The sequence below is a fragment of the Pelobates fuscus genome, chromosome 1 (assembly GCF_036172605.1).
Source record: "Pelobates fuscus isolate aPelFus1 chromosome 1, aPelFus1.pri, whole genome shotgun sequence".
NCBI classification, from domain to species: domain Eukaryota; kingdom Metazoa; phylum Chordata; class Amphibia; order Anura; family Pelobatidae; genus Pelobates; species Pelobates fuscus.
In genome coordinates, this window is record NC_086317.1 from 463445756 (window position 1) to 463466271 (window position 20516).

Genomic DNA, 20516 nt, shown 5'->3' on the forward strand with positions numbered 1-20516 from the left:
TGTATAATAAAACAGAACTTTAGTTTTCACCCTATGTTCGCTCTTATTAGATGGCCTTTGGTGCAAAAATATGTTTAAAAACTTTTTTTAACACTTTATTTTTTCCTTTCTTATAAAGAGAATTTTGTATTTTTTTTTTTAAACTATGGCGATAGAATTTATCAGAATTTTTCTTTTGTTTTCCCCTTTTGCTTATGTGTCCAATAAGAAAACATTTTTTTTTTTTTTTTTTTTAAATAAGCTGCTTCTGTCAGTTAATCTAAGCCCTCTCAAGGTTGGTCCCCCGATTCCATTTTATTCCAGGTCAACCATGTCATGTTTGCAGCCCACAATGGATATATTTGTGGCCCACCTGACCTGTGGCCACTTTGTGTTGTGGCCGCGACCAACCGCAAGACAGGAAAAATATTTCCTGTCTGATTCTGGTCTTCCCTCCCACGGCTGATTGCGTGCTCCTGCAGGCCAGCCACTCCCCCTACCCTGCTGCTCACAGTGCCAGAGGAGCACCTGGCCTGCTTGAGTATAGAAGAGCAGGGCTGGAAATGGACGACGGGCGGCTCATCTTAAGGTAGGAGAAGAGGGGCTTTGGCGACCTTCTTGTGTAGTATGTTACATTTGGGAGTGGGGCAGTGTATTAATTTGAGGGAGGGGGCAGTGTATTAAATTGGGTGAGGGAGTGGGAGGTGTATTAATTTGGGGGAGGGAGGCAGTGTATTAATTTGTGGGAGGGAAGGGGGCAGTGTATTAATTTGGGGGAGGGAAGGGGGCAGTGTATTAATTTGGGGAAATGGAATGGGGCAGTGTATTAGAGTGGTGCGAAAGGGGCAATGTATTAATTTGGGGGAGGGATAAGGGAGTAGTGTATTAATTTGGAGGGGGAGGGGCAATATTTTAAATTGGGGGAGGGCAGTGTATTAAATTGGGGAGGGCAGTGTATTAAATTAGAGTGCTGGAAGGAGGGGCAGTTTATTAGATTAAGGGGCAGTGTAATAGATTGGGTGGAGGGGGCAGTGTAGTAGAGTGGAGGGAGGGGGGACAGTGTATTGGATTTGGGGGCATTGTATTAGAATGGGGGAGGGGCAGTGTATTGGATTTGGGGGTAATGTATTAGAATGGGGGGAGAGGGCAGTGTATTAGATTGGGTCTGCATTGAGGCACTGAACGCTCCCCATGGAGATGCTGATTGGTTGCAAAGCTTTTTTACCACACATGCACAATTGCCTCCCAATGCTTTCCTATGAGAAAGCATTGGATTGGCTGAGATTATCAAGTTTGGTGATCTCAGCCAAAATGAAGAACACACTCCCCCCAATCCATACATATTGTTGAGTCTGTCTGCATTTGATGAAAGCTGTATTTTAGCTTTATCACCGTCTGACATATCTGCATAGGACTAATTGGCTTTCTCTTTCATTCTTTACTTTAGTGGATGTGGAGCTCTATGACCGTAAACATTGCCATATTCAGTAGCTTTTAACATGCCTTTTCTATCTAATGTGCTAACCCCCATTTGAGAAAAAAATAGCCCTAAAAAAAATATTAAAAATTTCTTTATGATGGAGCTCAAAGAATTTACTGGCCAAATCCAGCATTGTAGAATCATCCAGCTCTGTGTTTGATCTGCATCAATGTGAACTGGGCAAATGTTTTGCATGTCCGTGGCTGAGCTGTGTAAGCCCAGGTCCCTTACTAGTTCATAATTATTTCTAGACATTCTAGAATGTTGCACAGTGATCTTAAATTTGTGGTCCATGTTTATTTCACTTTTATGTGTGCACCTGTGGCCAACTTCCCATCCTATCTACAGTATCTTGTGAACAACCTGGGTTTGGCTCCTGCTACTGTGTCCTCTGATTTCCTCAATCTTTGACTTCCTTCCCATGCATATTATGTCTAATATTTACTGCCAGATATCTCCTACAGAGTATTAACTTAACCGTTGGCTTTTTTACCATCTTCTTCAAATCTACCCTTGCGTACCGACTTTTTATCTCTGGATAACCTGCATGTGGTTCCCTTGATATTGGGATTCATTCCAAAGACCTAAAAGCAATAGTCGTCCCCCACCAGTTGGGTTAGAGATGACCTCTTATCATCCAGTTGTAAGTATATTTGTAGCATAACCTGCAGAGCAGCCAGATGTAAAATTGAACAATGGACCTTGGTGTATAATCCATTAAACTCATTCAAAGAATTGTTCATTATTTTTGGCGCAAGGTACCTGCGCCTGTACATGGGAATTTTATTTTTTTAATGTCTGCTTGTCTGCGCTTGGGACTTTGTTGTGAATTGTTTTGAAAAGCAATACTTTAACTCGTGAATATTTTATTATATCTTGTTTCAAAGCACTTTTTTTTTTCTTTTTTTTTTTTAAAACAAACCACAATTTGGAGAATAACTTATTAATGTTGGCCAACATCATTTGGAGCAAGACCTAGACTAATCTTAAATATTTACCTTTTGTTAATGTTCAACAGGGTATTTGTAGATAATACACATTGATGCAGGATCTGAAATGGGGTGGGATCCATAACTAACAAACCACAATATTTTCATCTAGTTAAAAATATCAAAGCTTCATGTTCATGAAAGAGCAGTGGATCAGCATAAATAGGGATAAAGAATTGAAATAACGATAGAGGATGGAGGATGGAGGCGCAGTAAATAGCGATAGACAGAGCTGGATTAACATAGGGGCTAATGGAGCTGCAGCTCCATGCCCATGCCTATGGAATAGGCCCATTGAATTAAAAAAAAAAAACTTACGAGTGATGTAGGGTAACAAACCTGGTGTGGACTGGCTGACAATGAAATTAGTTAAGGTAAAGCTGACTTTGCGCACTGTGTAAATGCTCTTGATGCTTTAGTCTCCCTAACACTGTGACATGTTCCCTTTCTTCTACACTCACTACATAAACTTTTTCTCTGTCCCAGACTGTATAACTTCTACCTGCTAGTAGGAACATAAGGAGAGGAGTGGACCAGCGAGTGCTAGGGGACAGTCCTTAGACAGCATGGAGCGAGCGCATCATTAGACACATTTTTGCCAAGCTCAGGGTGCTGTCTGCACAGTATGCCCTTGGTTGGTCATCCTGCATGCACGCCAGGCTGACCATCTAATTCTAAGTGGAGCCACGTCTACTTTTTGGGCAAAATTGTCCCTTTGGGTGATTCTGGTTACGTGAGTTACATAAGTGGCCCACCCTTTTGCCTCGCTAACTGAAATAGAGGTAGAGGAAGTAAGGTAAACAGCGATAGAGGAAGGAGGCAGAGTAGGGTAGGTGACAACAGAAAATAGGGCAGGGTAAAGAGCGTCAGAGAACAAGGCAGTGTAAATAGCAACAGTGAAGGGGAATTGGTGACCAAGAATGGAACAAGTAAATAATAGTGGGAGTAATTATATTTCAGGGTGATCTAATGTTACGTCCTCTGTAAATGGTAACTCACTTATAAGAATTGTGACAGATTTAATTATTTTATTACCAAGGAAACCAATAATGATTTTGGTGTCTGGTCGAAAAGTCTGGGGTTTATGTATCTACCGTGCATAGTGAATATCCGTTCCGGCCCAGGCCCGCTTTGTGGACAGGTTCAGCCTGATATCTGAATCGATGTTATCCCCCTGTAATGGCCTGGCCTGCAGGAGATGTAGGAGTTGCTGCTAGCTGGGTTTTCCCATAAACGAGGCTCTTTGTGAGCACTTTCTGTGTTCAGCTATTCAAACATTTCTCTGACCGTAATAACACTGGCCGGGGGTGTCATGTAAATATATTATAAACTGAATATCTCTGTGTTTGACGACTGTCTGACAATGTATAAATAAGAATGCAGATTTAACATTTCTGATATGCAATATTACGGTCTATTTAATCGAGGGTTTATTGCGCACTTTAAACTACATACCTTTTTTTAAACATACGTATATTTAACCGGGTTATTTACATAAAGAGAAAAGTCAAAGTGAATTCAAAGTGAATTTTAAATTTAAGGCCAGAGTAGCTGTATTAGAAAATGTCTCTAAGTCAGCTTCCAGTGTGGCTACTTTGGGCCTGAAATTTTAAATTCTTTTTGGAACTTCAAACTCTAGCTTTGGTGAATAACCCTGTGAGGTTTTATTTTCTGTAAAAATGTCACATGATAGCACGTCCACTTTTCCTCCATTACAGAAAGTCTTTTTTAGCACCATGAATAAGTGTATGATTTAATAAAACATGGCCATTAGAAGCAGAACATGAAAAGGTATATTCGCACGGCAGAGCCTCACTAATGAGTTTAAGCAGCGTGTTAGATGATTGTGCTGGTGTACAAGCAGGATGGGACCTTGGCAGCGTTTTCACTTTGTGATGACCGTGACCACGCTCCATGCAGAGGATAATCACAGAACACGTGCAATTAGAGCGGAGGTGTATGACTCACGGAACTCCCTCTCCCAAGGGCAGATTTTACATTGAAGACAAAGCTTAGAGAATACTGAGTCATAGATTGTACATTTGGCTTAAAATGAGAGATTTTAGAATTATCCCCCCCCCCAAAAAAACACAAAGTCTTCTCAAGTTTTTAAGTTTTTTTTTTTTTTGTTTTTTAAACTTCCTTCTAATTCCTGCTTGATATGCGACATGGTTTCCAGCTATTTTAATTTTTTTGGCAAGTTTTGCAAGCGAACATGATTAGCTCTGTCACTCACTAAACACCTGCTTCAAAACTCACTTTGTGCTGCTTGCCTCTCTAATCGTTTCTTACAAAAAAAAAAAATTAAATCATTGTTTTTTTGTATTGGGGGTGGGGAGGATAAAGCCATTGCTTGAAATAAACAATTTCAATCATTCTATATGTATAAAATTTGGTTTATTCAGTAAGAGGTGCAAATATCTAGAAATAAAGTGAACTGAAAGTGTTAGAATAGGTCCTATGCGTTTCATCCACCATTGTGGATTTCCTCGGGGACCTTAATTAAAATAAACTGTGCACAAAAAAAAAATCCTTCTGCTGAAGTCCTCCTTTAAATACCTCAAAGATTGTCCCTATTTGCTCATTCGGAGTTGTTGGTTCCCCCCCTGCCTCCCGAAATGCCTTCTCCTCTCTCCTTTCAGGCAGTAGAGCAGCCCCCAAACTAGGGTTATTTAGTAATATAGGCCAGTATTTGTTACAAACATTTTAAATGTATAATGCTGAGAGTTATAATTGGTTGTAAACGCAAAGTGAAAGTGTTTATAAACTGATTTGTTTTTTTTGAGGACATAGTCCTCCTTTTTTCCGGGGTATTTTTGTTATAACCTCTTTCTACAATTTTATCTTTTACGTTGAGTTATGCCTGATTCTTAAAATCCCTGTTTCTTGGAGCAATTCCGTTTAACCCTTGTAAATTGACTTTTGTACATATCTGTTGCCATCTGTTTTGGCTTTTTAAAACACTTTGATTTCCTTAATGGTAGAGGATAATGGAATGATATCTATCTATTTATCATGACACTGGGGTGGGAGAACTAACCCATGATGGTTTATATTAATATATGTTAGAAAATTCGCAAAATCGAAATGGGGACCCTTTGATGAAAAGGATAGTGTCTATAAAACATCGCCAGAGGACCAAGTTAGCCCCCTAGGCTCTATAAAATATTGTTATCATGAAAAAAATATATACAATTATGTTTCAAAATAAAATGAATATAATCCAAAATGAAGTCACCCTGATCTTTTGGCACAACAGTATCCTTCATCAAAGATTTCTGCACTGCTTTGATTCCAAGATCATGTCTTATAACTGTATAGAGAGACATCTCGTCCAATGTCGCTCATCTGTTGTCATCCTGCCATTCAATACTTCCCAGTTTCCTCAAAATATCAGCAGTGTCTTTTATATAGGACCATGATTGTTGTACATAAGGTTGTAGGAAGGAGTCCACAAAGGCTGATAAATTGGAAGTGATGGATCCAATGCCACTAATGATGAGCCTACCTGCAGGAAATTTGAAAATTTACACAAGAACACACTGACATCTAGTGGTCATTTGGAGTAATGGTTTTCTGTGGCTTTGGTGGAGCTGAATTCTTCTGGTTCTGATTATTTAGAATCAAAGGCCGTTTGTGTAGACCGAAACATAACTGCTCCATGTGCTGGAGCTTAATCTACTCTCCAAAGACAGCTTGGCAGCAGAGGTTCTAAAACCATCATCTAATTTCTTTATCATGAAAAAAAACCAAACGGATCTATTTCTTCACTGAAAACTGCAGTTTACTTAAAGGGCATGCTTGAAAGAAATGGGGGTAACATAAATATGTGGCACCCTTTATCGCTAAAAATACTGAGGGTTTTTCAATAAACTGGGAAAATAGTCTGGAAACTACAAGGGAGTTTCTAATGTTAGGCCAAAATTGTTAATTTGAAAAAATCCTGAAACTCTGTTCATATGTTTCCAGCTCTGATATTTTGACCATATATTTGAAATTCTGTGCTCAATTATAATTATTAACTTTGGAAGTGTTGCCCCTTAAAGAACAGCATTCACAATCAGAGGGTGTACATATAATATACTGCACGAACGTATCAAAGATGTAGGTACTCACGGAACTTAGTGCAAAATTAAGTAGAAGCTCATTAGCTGCAGAGTTGTCAACATTTCGGACTCCTGGTGGTACTTTCTCAAGACAATTTCTGCAAAAACAAATTATAGGCGATATGTAACCCATTCAATTATCAAAACAATTGGAAAAATATTGTTTACCTTACATCTCCACGCGCCCGACACCATGAAACCGGATTCGGAACTCGCTTAGAAACACCAGCGAAAGAGCAAACCCTTGTGGGGTGTAAATGGAAAAAGTGCACCCCAAGGAACAGCTACAAGAATAACAATCTTAATAAACGAGTAAGACAAAAAGTCTGCATTAATCCTATTTGAGACCATTGCAGGATTTTACAATTAACTTAATTTAATTCATTCCATAGCCACAGGTTTGCATTTCAATGTATTTGTTGGGCTACAGAAATATTGCCAAGCTCCTTGGATTAATAAATTATTCTTGGCACTAGCCATTTATCCCATAATAACATACTCCAGCTTGTCTCTCCTGCCCTTTCCTCTATTAATTTGCATTTAATAAATCGAATTTCACAGAACACAACAGATGTTCACACAGATCATTCTACGTCTCCTCTCTTCCTGCTGCTTAGAGGAAAAGGCGCAATGTTACCAGAAGTGCTCAGTTTTGTTTGTTCACACACAGTAATAAAAATAAAAAAAATTAAAAGTGAGATTTATTCTCCATATTCTACCCAGAGAAAGCTAAGTTTGCCTGCAGGTTTTAGCCTAACTTAATGTAGTGTGCCTCGTATCTGTAGCATGTCCCTGCAGCCTAACACTGTGTTTACATTGCTGCTAGTAACACCTCTAGATACAGTCACTCAGACAGCCACTAGAGGTGCTTCCTGTGTCACTGTTGCGCAGTGTGGAGCATTGGCGTTCAGCGTCTCCTGATGCTGCATCCCATGTTTTTGTCAGTTACCGGAGTACCTCTTCCTCATTATATATGTCAGGACATAAAGGGACACTGTAAGTACTGTAATCTCATTGAAGTGGTTACAGTGTCTGGAGTCCCCTGACGTTGTCCTTACATTCAGCATTAGACTGTTTTTAAAGTTTTAATTCCAAAAGAGAGTAATTCCCTCCCCCGGGGCTCTCCTTGCGTCTCATTTGCTCCCCCAGCCCCTCCATGTGTCTCATCCCCCAGCCCCTCCATGTGTCTCATTCCCCAGCCCCTCCATGTGTCTCATTCCCCTGCCCCAACCTCTCAATGTGTCTCATCCCCCCAGCCCCTCCATGTGTCTCATTCCCCTGCCCAAACCTCTCCATGTGTCTCTCTCCATTCACCTTCTGTACCTGCTCATCTCCAAGCAGTCCGTGGTCCTTTGTCTGACAGGAAGTGCTTGTTGCTCTCAGTGAGCACTTCCTGTCAGACCATGTGTGCTTGGCAACACTACATGCAGTGACTGGCAGGAGGGGAGCACTGTAAGGGGTCTGGTTAGCGATCTAAGGAGGGCCGTGGACCTAAACAACGACATAGGCAACTATAGTATCGGGAATACGTTTGTATTCCTGACGCTATAGTGTCCATTAAAGTAGTTTTGGTGCCTGTAGTGTTCCTTTAAATTTCGATTTTCTTTGGATTCCCAGCAATTCTCACTTTTGTAAGTAACTCTGTATATTTGAAATAATATTTTATTGGTTGCCTTTTTAATCATTCTATTTCTTAGCACATGTTGAGTTTGCTTGTAGAGAAATCTGACCTTACTTGAAATGTCAAAATGTTACACAATTATTAACAAAATAATATATTTTGTAGTGTGTTCTTATGTCATTTGAAAATGGTGTTCTTTTTACAGGGAATATTCAGTTTAATACTATTATTATCTAAAAGCGTCTTGCTAAATGACAGTCCAGTAATGACAAAACAACAATGACCGTGTCGTTCGATAAGTTATATAACCATATGTGTTTCATTTATCTTCTCTCTAGGGACCGCATCGGTAGCAGTTGCTGGGATTTTGGCTGCTTTGCGTATCACAAATAACAAGCTTTCTGATCATAAATTTGTATTCCAAGGAGCTGGAGAGGTAAAAGGCACTTTTACATGTAAAATTAAAAATGTATTCATTTATTCCAGTAACATCTCAGTGTTACAGGGATCTAATATCACAACGTTACAATATGTAGGGCAAGGTTTGACAAACTTGCTGCTGGGTTATTCATTAAACTGTGAATTGTCAGGAATTCAAAGTGAGTTTGAAGTTCTGGGTCAAAATAGCCAAATTGATATCGTAATTGGAGAATGGTAGCTGAAAGATTGCTTAAACTTACTTCGAGAAACCAACATTCTACAGTTTAGTAAGAAGCCCTGTTAGTCTGATTACACACGTTTTCACAAAGATTCTGCTGTTAAAGGGACACTCTACGCACAGAAGCAACTTTAGCATAAAGGAACAGCCTAGCGTTCAAACATTGCAAACATTCCTAACGCTGTAGATTTAATATACACATTTATATACACCTTCTCCCCCCACCCCCCACCCCCCCCCCCCATCCCCCCACACACACACACCTATGAGAGTGTGAAAGATGAGTTTTACTTACTATTCAGCCTTTGCTGCACCAATCTATGTCCTGTCACTCCGCGTCTTTGGATAAGATCAGTAAGTCTGATGATCTCAAACCAAAACACTGAGCTGCACCAATTAAATGCCCTATCTGAGTGTCATTTAATCACATGACTGAGTTTCATTCAGTTGTTGTTGGCGGAGTGCCTCTAGTGGCTGTCAAATAGACAGCCACTAAAGGGGAGGTAATCCTGCAGTTATAACATTGCTGTATCTGCTAAATGGCTGTGTTTTAAATAAAAATAAAAAAGAGTCACTACACCCATAATCACTTTAATTAGATAAAGTGGCCTGGGTGCCTTTAGTGGTCCTTTAATGGAGCAATGTTGGTGTATAGATCATGCCCCTGCAGTCTCACTGCTCAATTCTTTGAGTAGTTTAATCAATTAGCTTTTACAGCCCCAGACACACCTCCCCTGACTGTGATTCATAGAACTTCTAAAGTGAACACACTGTGCTGTAAAATCTGATTGAAAATGAACCTTTATTTTTTTCATGGAGGTTGTGTGAATCAAACACTTAAGGCTGTTGCAAGCTCTAGCAGGTGATTAACAGAGCAGGAGATAAGAATTGATAAATTAAACGCACTGTGCAATAAGGGAGGCCCAAAAAGTCTGACTTTTTCATGACGTGTGTATGGAGGATTTGCAGGGGCACAAAATACACAAAAACTGCTTCACTCAGCTAAAGTTGTTTTGGTGCTTCGAGTGTCAGGTAGGAGGCAAAGGATTAACAGATTCCTAATGGTAACATTGTGAACTTGCCTCAGTCGATCCAAGCTGTTGTAAAACACTTCTAGCCATTGTAAAAAAAAAAATCTAGTTTGTAATGAAAGTCCGTGTGTTACTATTATTCCTGTTCACTAGGCTGCCATGGGAATAGCGCAACTTATCATCATGGCAATGGAGAAAGAAGGCATTTCTAGAGAGGAGGCATTGAAGAAAATCTGGATGGTGGATTCAAAGGGGCTTATTGTAAAGGTAATCTAAATTAATGCAGTGTAAGTGTGAATGTGTAACAAAGTATCCAATCTGATCCATAACACGGAGGAAAAAATAGACATAATAGAATAATAGAATATTCTGTTGGACATTTATTTAAAACACAATTACATGTGTGATGCTAAAAATGGCTTTAAGAACATTTTGCGACATTTAAAAATTCCATTCTGGCTGTATTTTAGCAAGCCTTGTCTATTATGTGCCAAACATTCTTAAAGGGACACTATAGTCACCCAAACCACTTCAGCTCAATGAAGTAGTCTGGGTGCCAGGTCCCTCAGGTTTTAACCCTGCAGCTGTAAACATAGCAGTCTCAGAGAAACTGCTATGTTTACATTTGGGGTTAATCCAGCCTCTAGTGGCTGTCTTCCGGACAGCCGCTAGAGGCGCATCTGCAACGCTGGATGCGAATTTCGCATCTATCGCGCAGAGCGTCCATAGGAAAGCATTGCGCATTCCGCTCCAGTCGGGAGCTGACGTCGGCGGGGGAGGAGAGGTCACCAGCGCCGAGGGAGCCCGGCACTGGATTAAGGTAAGCTTCTGAAGGGGTTTTAACCTCTTCAGTGCCACGGGAGGGGGACCCTGAGGGTGGGGGCACCCTCAGGGCACTATAGTGTCAGGAAAACTGCTTTGTTTTCCTGACACTATAGTGATCCTTTAATTCTGCTGTGGGCTCCAGCCTTACAAAAGGTTTTCATAAAAGTTCAGGTCTAACATCATGGAAAATCTTCAGAGAGACCCCATGTAATGATGAGCAAATTTGGATGCTTTCATACAATCACTCACATATGTTAAACTTAGAGCTGGCTTGTTTTAACCGCTTGAGAAACCATTGTATTTTAGAGAAATCAGAACTGCAGGCAGAGAATTGAAGAAGAAATTGGAATCAAGTATGTATCCTGATGGTCTGATTAGTGTTATCACCCAATCAAAATCCAGTTAGGATTAAACTTCTGGATTTTAACTTGAAAATACATAGAGGAGATAGGACTAATGAGAGCCTCTCTCGCTGCAAATTGCATACTTTGCAAAGTGAGAAGAAAGTAACGTTACATTACATTTTACTTTCCAATTCATAGCAAACATTAAAATATTAACACTGTACCCGGTATTGTAATGGCATAAGACATGGTACCGTACTCTATGCAGTGGGTTTAATGGGGGTTGCGATTAGAGGGTGTTAGAGTGCTGTGGAATTAAACTCTCGTCACTCTCAGCCTGGTTTTGCGTCTTATTTTAAAGGACTGACATGTTGCTGTTCTCTTCTAAACAGCATTTTAAAAACCCTGCTTGATGGTGATATTTTGAATGCATCCGGCCTGTAAAATGGCCTTTTAATTGCACACCCTACTTATGATGTCGTTATGATTACCTATTCCTTCTCGTTACTTGCAAGGAGTATGATTAACATGTATCTCTTGCTCTAATGTCCTTTAGTTCTTCACTCTAAATGTATTTAAAGCTCTGTATGCATTTTCTGTTTAGTGAAATCTGTGGTACCTTAACCCCTTAAGGACCAAACTTCTGGAATAAAAGGGAATCATGACATGTCACACATGTCATGTGTCCTTAAGGGGTTAAGTAGACAGGACTGTAATGAAGACCATATACCTGCTTATGTCATACCCGGAGTTGTACCGGTATTTCATAATTTTTACTGCTTTGACTGACAGCAGCACAAACACAGACAGAAAATAATATGTCACCACTTGTAGCAATGTTAGCACAGAACAGAAAAATCCAACTGCAGATATTGGCGTCTTAACACCTGATATTTACTATGGGGGTTACTGAACTGGAAAAATATAGTATGTTTAGCATTGTATTATTTTTTGCGTAATTGAGAAAAATTTGGAATTAGCAGTAGTGTCTTAAATGTGTTGCTGCTCTACTGTGAATGTGCGAGCTCTCCCCTTCACTTCAGTGGAAAAATAATTCACCTGGCTTGGCAATGGTTCATAGAATTAATACAGCTTTACATTTCCTATTACAAATATATATATATTTATTTTTTTTCAGCTAAAAAGACTTTGAGATTAATAATTGTACTTATCATGATTGCATGTTTGGTGCATAGAGTGTCTTATTTAAAGGACAACTGTAGTCAGATTTTCACTTTTCATGTTTTTTGTAAAGTTTATAGCATTTAATGAAACAATGATAATTATGGTGATTTTTTTTTTTTTTAAAGCCATGGTGGCTCAGTCTTTTGCACTAGATGTAGTGGTTTTGGTGTTTCGAATGCCCTTTGAAGTTTCTTTAAATGTAATAAAGTGAAAATGTGATGACCGTTTCCCTTTTTGGGTTATTACCAAAGGGCCTTGTCCTCTGTCCTTCCATCTTACTGTCCCCCCATCTACATGTCTTCTGCCTACCATTCTATCTGTCTGTCTACCAACCATTGCTCTTGAAATATACTTTTTCCAGTTTCTGCCAATTACATTCAAAAGTTGTGTGTTCTGGAACACTGACCTGTATTGGTTTAACATAATAACAAGTTAGACTGAAAGCACACGGCCAGGGCTCTCACTGCTTCTGTACCAGCACGTGGCTATGTGTATGGTACACCAACGTCTCACCGGCTAGATGTCATAGATGTTCCTGGACTATTGAGCTGAGATGAGCAGCCAGAGATAGTTATTGTCATTGTTGGGACAACTTTCCAGAGAAGATCCTGCTACAGCAACAAATGTATTGGAATAAGCTCATAGCCACCGCATACATTACTTGCATTAACTACAGAAACAAATCACACCTTATATGAAGGAAGATGCGATACTTAGCAATATATCTTCAGTAGTTGAACTCCACTTTTTAGGTTGGAAAACACTATTTTTTTTAAAAGGTCCCCCTGTATGTGTAAAAAAAGGAGATTTGCTAATAGTATCTATTTCTTTCTCAAGGAGAATGGCATATTAATCTGTACCGCCTGCAGTTCTATTAAAGGTAACGTGTTATGTGTAGATTAAAACCTATTACACTAGATCATCTCATTAACGTGTATCCCCATAGTGCATAATGCTAATTCAACTAATACACTGAGCTAACCTACCTAGAGATCTGCATTACAGCTTCTAGCTTCCAATGAAGTGACATTGGCTGGTTATTAATTAAGTGACAATTGCTGGGAAAACAATGTGGATTTCAAACTTAAAGTCAAATCGTTCAGGCCGCTCTTGGACGCAAACTTCAGATTTGCGGGCTGTCACTGGTACCAGCTCCTGCTATTCTTTAACTTGTTCTTGAAATGCAAACTGGATGATACTTTCTTTTAATAAACACTTATTAAAAACAAATCCAAACCCCCCAAAAAACCAAAAAACTGAAAACTGTATTCACGTGGAGAATTCTTGAAGAAACTTGGAGGTGGTATTAACTAGTGGTCTCAGCTGGGAGTTGCTAGTCAGGGCTTTTTAAGATCTTTGAATGGATCCTAAACAGGAGTTAGCCTTGCTGGTCTCAGCGTGGACGATGGTGTGGGCAATATTGAATAGTCTGGGATTTTGTACCAGTATGTACGTACATATACGCTAGACCAGGGATAAGCAAACCTTCGGCACTCCAGGTGTTGTGGACTACCTCCCCCATAATGCTCTTACACCCAAAGCAAAGCATCATGGGAGGTGTAGTGCAAAACATCTGGAGTGTCCCAAAGGTTGCCTATGCCTGTGCTAGACCTCTCCAACTTTTCACTGGGTAGATGTCTTTTCAAGGACGGTTAAGATGATTAGACAAAATAACCGAACTGGAAAAATTGCTGAATTGGAGAATTTTACAATTTCGTGTATTTATCTTTGAAATTTTAAATCGTTGTTAATTCTCTGCAATCCTTGCTTTAGCTGATAAATCTCTGTTAGCTTTCCATTCAGTCCTTGGGAAAAAAACAAGTTTTCAAGCTCAGTAACATCATTTGAATTGTATCCACATACTGCTGCTGCTGTTCTAAATGTAAGGCTTAACAAATTCAATCAATCATGTAAAAAATCAGATTGACATCTATAAAGGGTTAATATGTTATCATTAGCAGCTGATCAACTTATATACGAGTTGCAGACAGCAGAAACTTTCTTTGAGGAGGGATTTTGTAAGGATGTTCTCTAAAGCTTGATTTTCTTTATTTTTTTATTCTGTACAACTTACTATTGATGAATAATTTATCTTTATTTATCAAGTAAATGTCATGCTGCGCAAAAAAAGTGACAATTTCGTCAGAGAAGTTCACATTTTAAATCTAGCCCTCACTTAAATGTGTGCATTTGAGAGATTTCACCTGAGATTTCAATTGTTTTCTATTTCACATATTACTCTTCCGGTCAAACCAAGGTGTGTATAATCTCATTAATATGTGCCCTTTAAGACCTTCAATAACAAATTAAAACAACGGTTCTTAACCTTATATATTATTCTAACCCTAAGACAACGTGAAGCTTAGTTCTGGCCCTTGTTCTATATAAACTATGGATGGATTGTTTTGGCTTCTAAAAACAATGTTCTGACACTTTCTAATTACCATTTTCTCACTTTACAGATAATTGTGTTGATAATATGCAGCCGCGCTTTTGTTCCTAAATGTTACCGTACCTCTCATTCCCTCTTACCCTCCATTCTAAACTCCTCTTCATCTCTCCACGTCCTTCACGTGCCCTTCACAATGCATCGTGTGACCTGATGGGTTACGGACAGAACACTTTTATTTACTTACATCTTACATCCCATAACCATGTTTCTCTGTACCCCTTTACCGAAAATAAAATAAATTCAACGCTAAAGTTTCTTACATTTTTTTTAATTTTCAATCTTCTATCACTGCCTGATCGTGTATGAAAGATTCCTTTTACTATATTGCATACATCCGTATCGTGCTTAAGGAGTATAAATACCTTTCATCGACTGTCACGTTTTGGTGTAATTCCTGGAATAGTCATTATATCTGGCCATTGAGCTTGTTGATAAACGAGTAAATAATCTTCTATTTTTATTTTTTATTTTCTTTACGTTGCTCACTTGATCGCTAATCAGCTCAGTTTGTATTCTTAAGTGTATTTTGCAAAATCCACTGCTGGCTGTGCATCGCATGAAAGGCTGGCCGTCTCAACGCTGATCTCATTAATATAATAGAACCCTTCAAAAATGAGTCCTAAAGTGAAGCTTTTCATTGGGTCGTGATCAGATAAGTGTTGCAAAATGTTAAACGGTGAATTATCACCAACTGAATTACTTGCCTGCTGGCTTCACTGGCAAATACCCCACGATTCTGATCATAACACTTTCATAAATCTCCCCAGTAATATTAGGGTGTTGGAGTAAGGCTCATTAACCATTTATTTCTGGGAAAGTACAATCAAATCAGAGGAATCAGAGCAGATTTGCCACCTAAAAAAATGAAATTATAGAATCTATAAATAAGATTAAAAAAAACAAAAAAACTCAGAACTTCTCCGGCATTGTTGTATCTCTTTGCTGTCTCTCTAAAATTCAAGCATCTAGCAACCCATCTCATTACTAGCATTTATTGCTCTGCGAGTTATTGATGAAACCAACTATTGTTTTATTTTTATTTTCATTTTAATTGTTATTTTAACTTGTTTCTGTTTTACTGGAATCATATACGATAACTGATTTAATGACGTTATTGAACTATATGTGCCATTGACTGAGAACACTGGCCTATTTGTGTTTTATTTGTTAAAAGGACACTATAGTCACCTGGTGCCGGCAATCAATGTTCCTCTAATAATGAAATTTCTCACAAAATATTGGTACCGCACTCTAAAGAAATTTATGGAAAAAAATGATCTGGAGAGCGAGTATTCCTGTATTAGCGATTTATTACAATATTGCGAGCAAGGCATGCCCACCAAAATAACCAGCAGTGATTAGAATTGTAACCAGCATATCTCCGTCTTTCTGTTACAGGGACGTGGAAATTTGAACCACGAGAAGGAAATGTTTACTCAGGATCACCCTCCGGTGAAAACCCTGGAGGAAGCAGTAAAAATCCTGAAACCTACGGCGATAATAGGTAACTCACTGTGGGACTGTTCAAGGGTGTGATTTGCGTTTATAGAATTAGAGGGTCAGAAATAATTTAATACAAGTCATATAACTCAACATTCCATACTAAAAAATACACATAATGACACATACCCGAATCCTTGTCGCTTGCCAATCGTCACCCCCCATTGCTGCTCAGGCTAAGGCTTCCTAATTAGAAAGGCTCATTAGACAAAGCAGCGCAGAGGGCACATACTGCTAGTGACTGTCGTTAAACTTTTTAACACTAAAGGAAAGGTCAGTGCCAGTGTACTATAACCACTTCAGTGAGATGAAGTGGTGACCACACCTGGGTGTATCCCTTTAAATCTGCTTGCTTGTATGTTTTTTTTTTTTTTTTTTTATTCTTTATTTTTTCTGTGCTCAAGATAACAAAAGATCTTACAATGCCACGACGGCAGAAGTAAGCGATAATATCAATGCAGTACAAATACATGGCAGGAAAAAGTGGCACATTTTTGTAAGTATTATGGTAAGCTGGCTAGTCATATTTGTCCAGTTAGGCACTCGAGTAGAAGTAGAGACAAGTATAAAACAAGTTAAACAATATTAACGTCGCTAGATGGGCAATATTAAAAAACAATATGAACGTCGCTGGATGGGCAATATTAAAAAACAATATTAACGTCGCTTGGTAGTGCTATAAATGATTGATATGTCAATGGGCGCTTTCTCTGAGTCTGACACAGTGTTAGATGCCCTTATGTATACGATAAAATAAAGTAAACATGCTTAACTGATGTAAAACAGAGAGCAGGCTTCAGCAGGACAGTTATATGCTATAGTAAGAGAACGATTAAGTCAAGTGACCATAGAAATATTAAACTCAGAACTATGTCCTTGGATTATATGGCAGCCACATGGGTCTGGCAGGTTGGTTAATTCTGGCGTGACTTGTGCAGCAGGAGGTAAGACCGTGGCACGTGTGTCTGCTGGCTGGCGCCACTGTGGTTTGCTTCCACCTCTCCTTAGATACACAAGGGCCGGCAGAGTGTCTCGTGTGTGGATGCTGTGAATGGCCCGGGCTGGATCTCTGGTAGTATTTGATGGCATCTGGTGACTCCATGCGGTTCTCGCTACCCGAGGCCGAGAGCTGTGTTTGGGTGGACACATCCGCTTGAACTGGCCTCCAGGTAAGTGAGCCTTAGTAGTGGGATGGTGTTTCTCGAGTCGGGGTATCCTCCGTGCCTTCCTTCGTCTCTTGAGCGGGCACTTGGTGCAGGCAGCAGGCGCTTGGCATTTCGCTTCGCCCGGGGTGGGGCCATGTTGCTTTCTCCGTCCACTGCTCCCCACTGTGTCAACTCGTGAGGAGGGTGCCTGAGAGGTCCTCTGCTCCAGCTTGTCCCAGAAGCTCTGGAATATAGCATCCAGACACTCGGATAGTGGCTGTGAGGGTACCTGTCTGCAAGCGCCATCTTCAGTCGCCATCTTGCCATCGAGATGTGGGTGGTCCGGGAGCCCAGACAGGCATGGTAGCTTGAGTGCCGGCTTGGTGCGGACCGGGATAACCCCCGCCGGTCCATGGGGGGGGGGAACATAGGCATGTGAGGAGTTCAGTCGAGTATATAGGCGGCGGGAGAGCGGCTGTCTCTCCCGCGCCACGCATGAGTGTAGGCCTCAAAGTACAGCTGGGCGAGTTTGAGCGGGGTATCTTCATGTGTGGTATCGTCGCGCAGGTCGTGAGTTGCTTTGTCGTTTTCCAGCCCTTGGGTGACCTTTTTCAGTGTCTATGTGGGAAAATTGTAGCTTAGAACACCGTTTATCGCAGGAGCTCTTGCTGCCTGCGTCCACTCCGCTTGGCGGTCAGGCCCCGCCCCCCTGCTTGTATGTTTTACTCTAAGCTAGAAAGTGAAAAGGGTAGAAGATTAGGGATTATTCTAGCTTTAGTGACTGAATAATCTAAATGTTATTAACGACAGGAGGCGAATATTTGCTTTATCTTTCTTTACTGAACCTCCCAGCAGCAAAGGAACAGTTAACAGTAATGTAAAAAGTTCAACCAATCAGATAGTATAACAGTATTATATGATGTCATCAAACTCCTCCCATATCCTCTTTCTTGCTGTGGTCGATGATATGTCTGTGTCAACCGTGTAAACTGTAACGATGAACTGCGGACTAAGTTGGAGTCCTGAAGTAGTCAACATGTGGAATCTTCAGCGTGCTTGAAGGAGCCGTATATACAAAGGTAGGTATTTTTCACACTAAGGGAATAGAGAAAAGACGTGAGAGTATAGGTTCTCATACTAGGTGAATGCAATTTATGGCATGTATGTTAAGAACAAATTGTAGTTACTCTTTGAATATAATATTGAATATTTCAAACACTAGATCAGAAGTGTTATGGCGTGAACCTATGGCAGATGGTGTATAAAGTGTGTGTAACCAGTAGACTGGAATGCATAGTAACTTACCTGGGCGGGTGTTAGAAAGTGAAAATAAAGAAGGGGTGGAAAATATTCGCCTCCTGTCGTTAATAAAATTTAGATTATTCAGTCACTAAAGCTAGAATAATCCCTAATTTTATGGCAAGACAGGAGGCTTCATATTTGCTGTTTTAACGCTCCTATATGATAGAAGATGCAGCATGTGTCATAGGTTTGAAATAAAATGTACGGAATGTGGACTCTCTGGACCAATCTGCAGATGACAAAATGTCTGAGAGGGAGCTCCCCGCGCGAAAGGCTGAGGATGCGGCTGCTCCTCTGACTGAATATGCACCAAAATTTGAGTCAATGCCTGCTTGCGCTAGTATCCATCTGAGCCACTGTGCGACGGTGGGTGCGGATACCGGTTTGTGTGGTTTTACATAAGATACAAGGAGGGGTCCCATAGGGGGGCGTAGAGTGGTGGTGGCATCTAAATAATGCCTTACGCAGAGTGACTATCTATTAGGAAAGTAAGGTAGAATACGGAGGAAGAATTCGTTTTGTTCGTCTGGTGATGTGAAACTTAACGCCTTCAGGCGAGAAGACTACTGCGTGGGGATCAAATGCTCGGATATCCGAGACCCTACGGAAGGATACCAGGCATAGGAGTAAGGCCCGTTTGGCCGAAAGTTGACGTAGCGACAAATTTTCATTAGCGGTCCAGGATTCTAAAAGGGAAAAGACTTGAGTGATATCCCAGAAACAGGAGTATTTAGGAAGAGGGGGTCTGGCTAACCTGATCCCTCATAAAAGTCTACAGACTGAAGGATGTTTCCCTATTGACGCATTGTCAATGGGATTATGGGCCGCAGAGATAGTGGATCTATAGACATTAATTGATCGATAGGATTTACCTTGATCAAATAGGGTAGACAGAAAATTTAGGATGATCGTCAGAGGTGCTGAAAAGGGATCGGTGTCCCTTTCCAAACACGAGCTGACCCATGTCTTCCATGCAGCGATGTAAGCTCGACTAGTGCCTGGGGCCCAGGAGTCCCATAGGAGAGCCTGAGTTGTCTCCGAAAGTCCTGAGACATTCCAAGATCCCCTGAAACGGTCCAAGCTACAAGCTGGAGCCGGTCCTGAAGGGCGAGTGGGTGAAAGTGCCCTGTTGGGTTCCTGAGGATGTTGGGTGATCGAGGTAGAAGAATTGGATAGTTAACTGATAATTCTAACAGGGTTGGAAACCAAGTCTGGGTTCTCCTTAGTGGAGTGACAATGACTATCGTCACTATTAGGGCTTTGACGCGGTAGAGGGTGCGTTGGATCATGAGAAAGGTGGGAACGCATAGGCTCCTGTCTCCGGCCAAGGATGTAGAAAGGCGTCGACTGCCCATGACTTGGGTCTGGGAGCCAGCTGATAAAGGCTTCCGTCTGGCGGTTCAGACGGGATGCAAACAGGTCCAGTGTAAGGGGCCCGCGAAGGCAATGAATTTGGTGGAACACGCGGGGGTCTAATTGCCAGTCGCTTACATCCCTCCAATGGCGAGAGAACCAATCCGCGACTAGGTTGTCCGTGCCCGGAAGATATTCCGCTCTGATAAGTTCCGTTCTAGAAACAATTGGTAAAGATCTTTGGTCAGATCGGATAGTAGCTTGGATCGGGAGCCTCCTAACCGATTCACAAAGCGCACTGCAGAGACGTTGTCCATGCGCAGTACTAGTGAACAGTTGAAACAGTCTTTTGCGAAACTGCAAATTGCGAAAGATCCTGTAATCAATTCCAAACAATTGATGTGCAGTGCTTGTTCGGATGGGGACCAAAGTCCCCCTGTGGACCCTTGGTCGCATGTGGCGCCCCATCCCAGGAGACTGGCATCGCATTCCAGAATGAAATCTGGTTGTGATCGAAGATGGCTTTGCCATTCCAGGCTTCCATAT

At 40.7% G+C, this 20516-nt stretch overlaps 1 protein-coding gene across 4 annotated transcripts in view; it reads left to right on the top strand.

The window, feature by feature from the left end:
* ME3 (malic enzyme 3) overlaps positions 1-20516 on the top strand; it is a 135292-nt gene that overhangs the window by 104709 nt on the left and 10067 nt on the right. For all 4 annotated transcript variants that reach the window (XM_063431108.1, XM_063431089.1, XM_063431115.1 and 1 more), the window contains 3 exons: positions 8514-8611; positions 10018-10131; positions 16069-16174. In XM_063431108.1, the coding sequence (XP_063287178.1) occupies positions 8514-8611; positions 10018-10131; positions 16069-16174 (318 nt within the window). The remainder of the gene's footprint in view (positions 1-8513; positions 8612-10017; positions 10132-16068; positions 16175-20516) is intronic.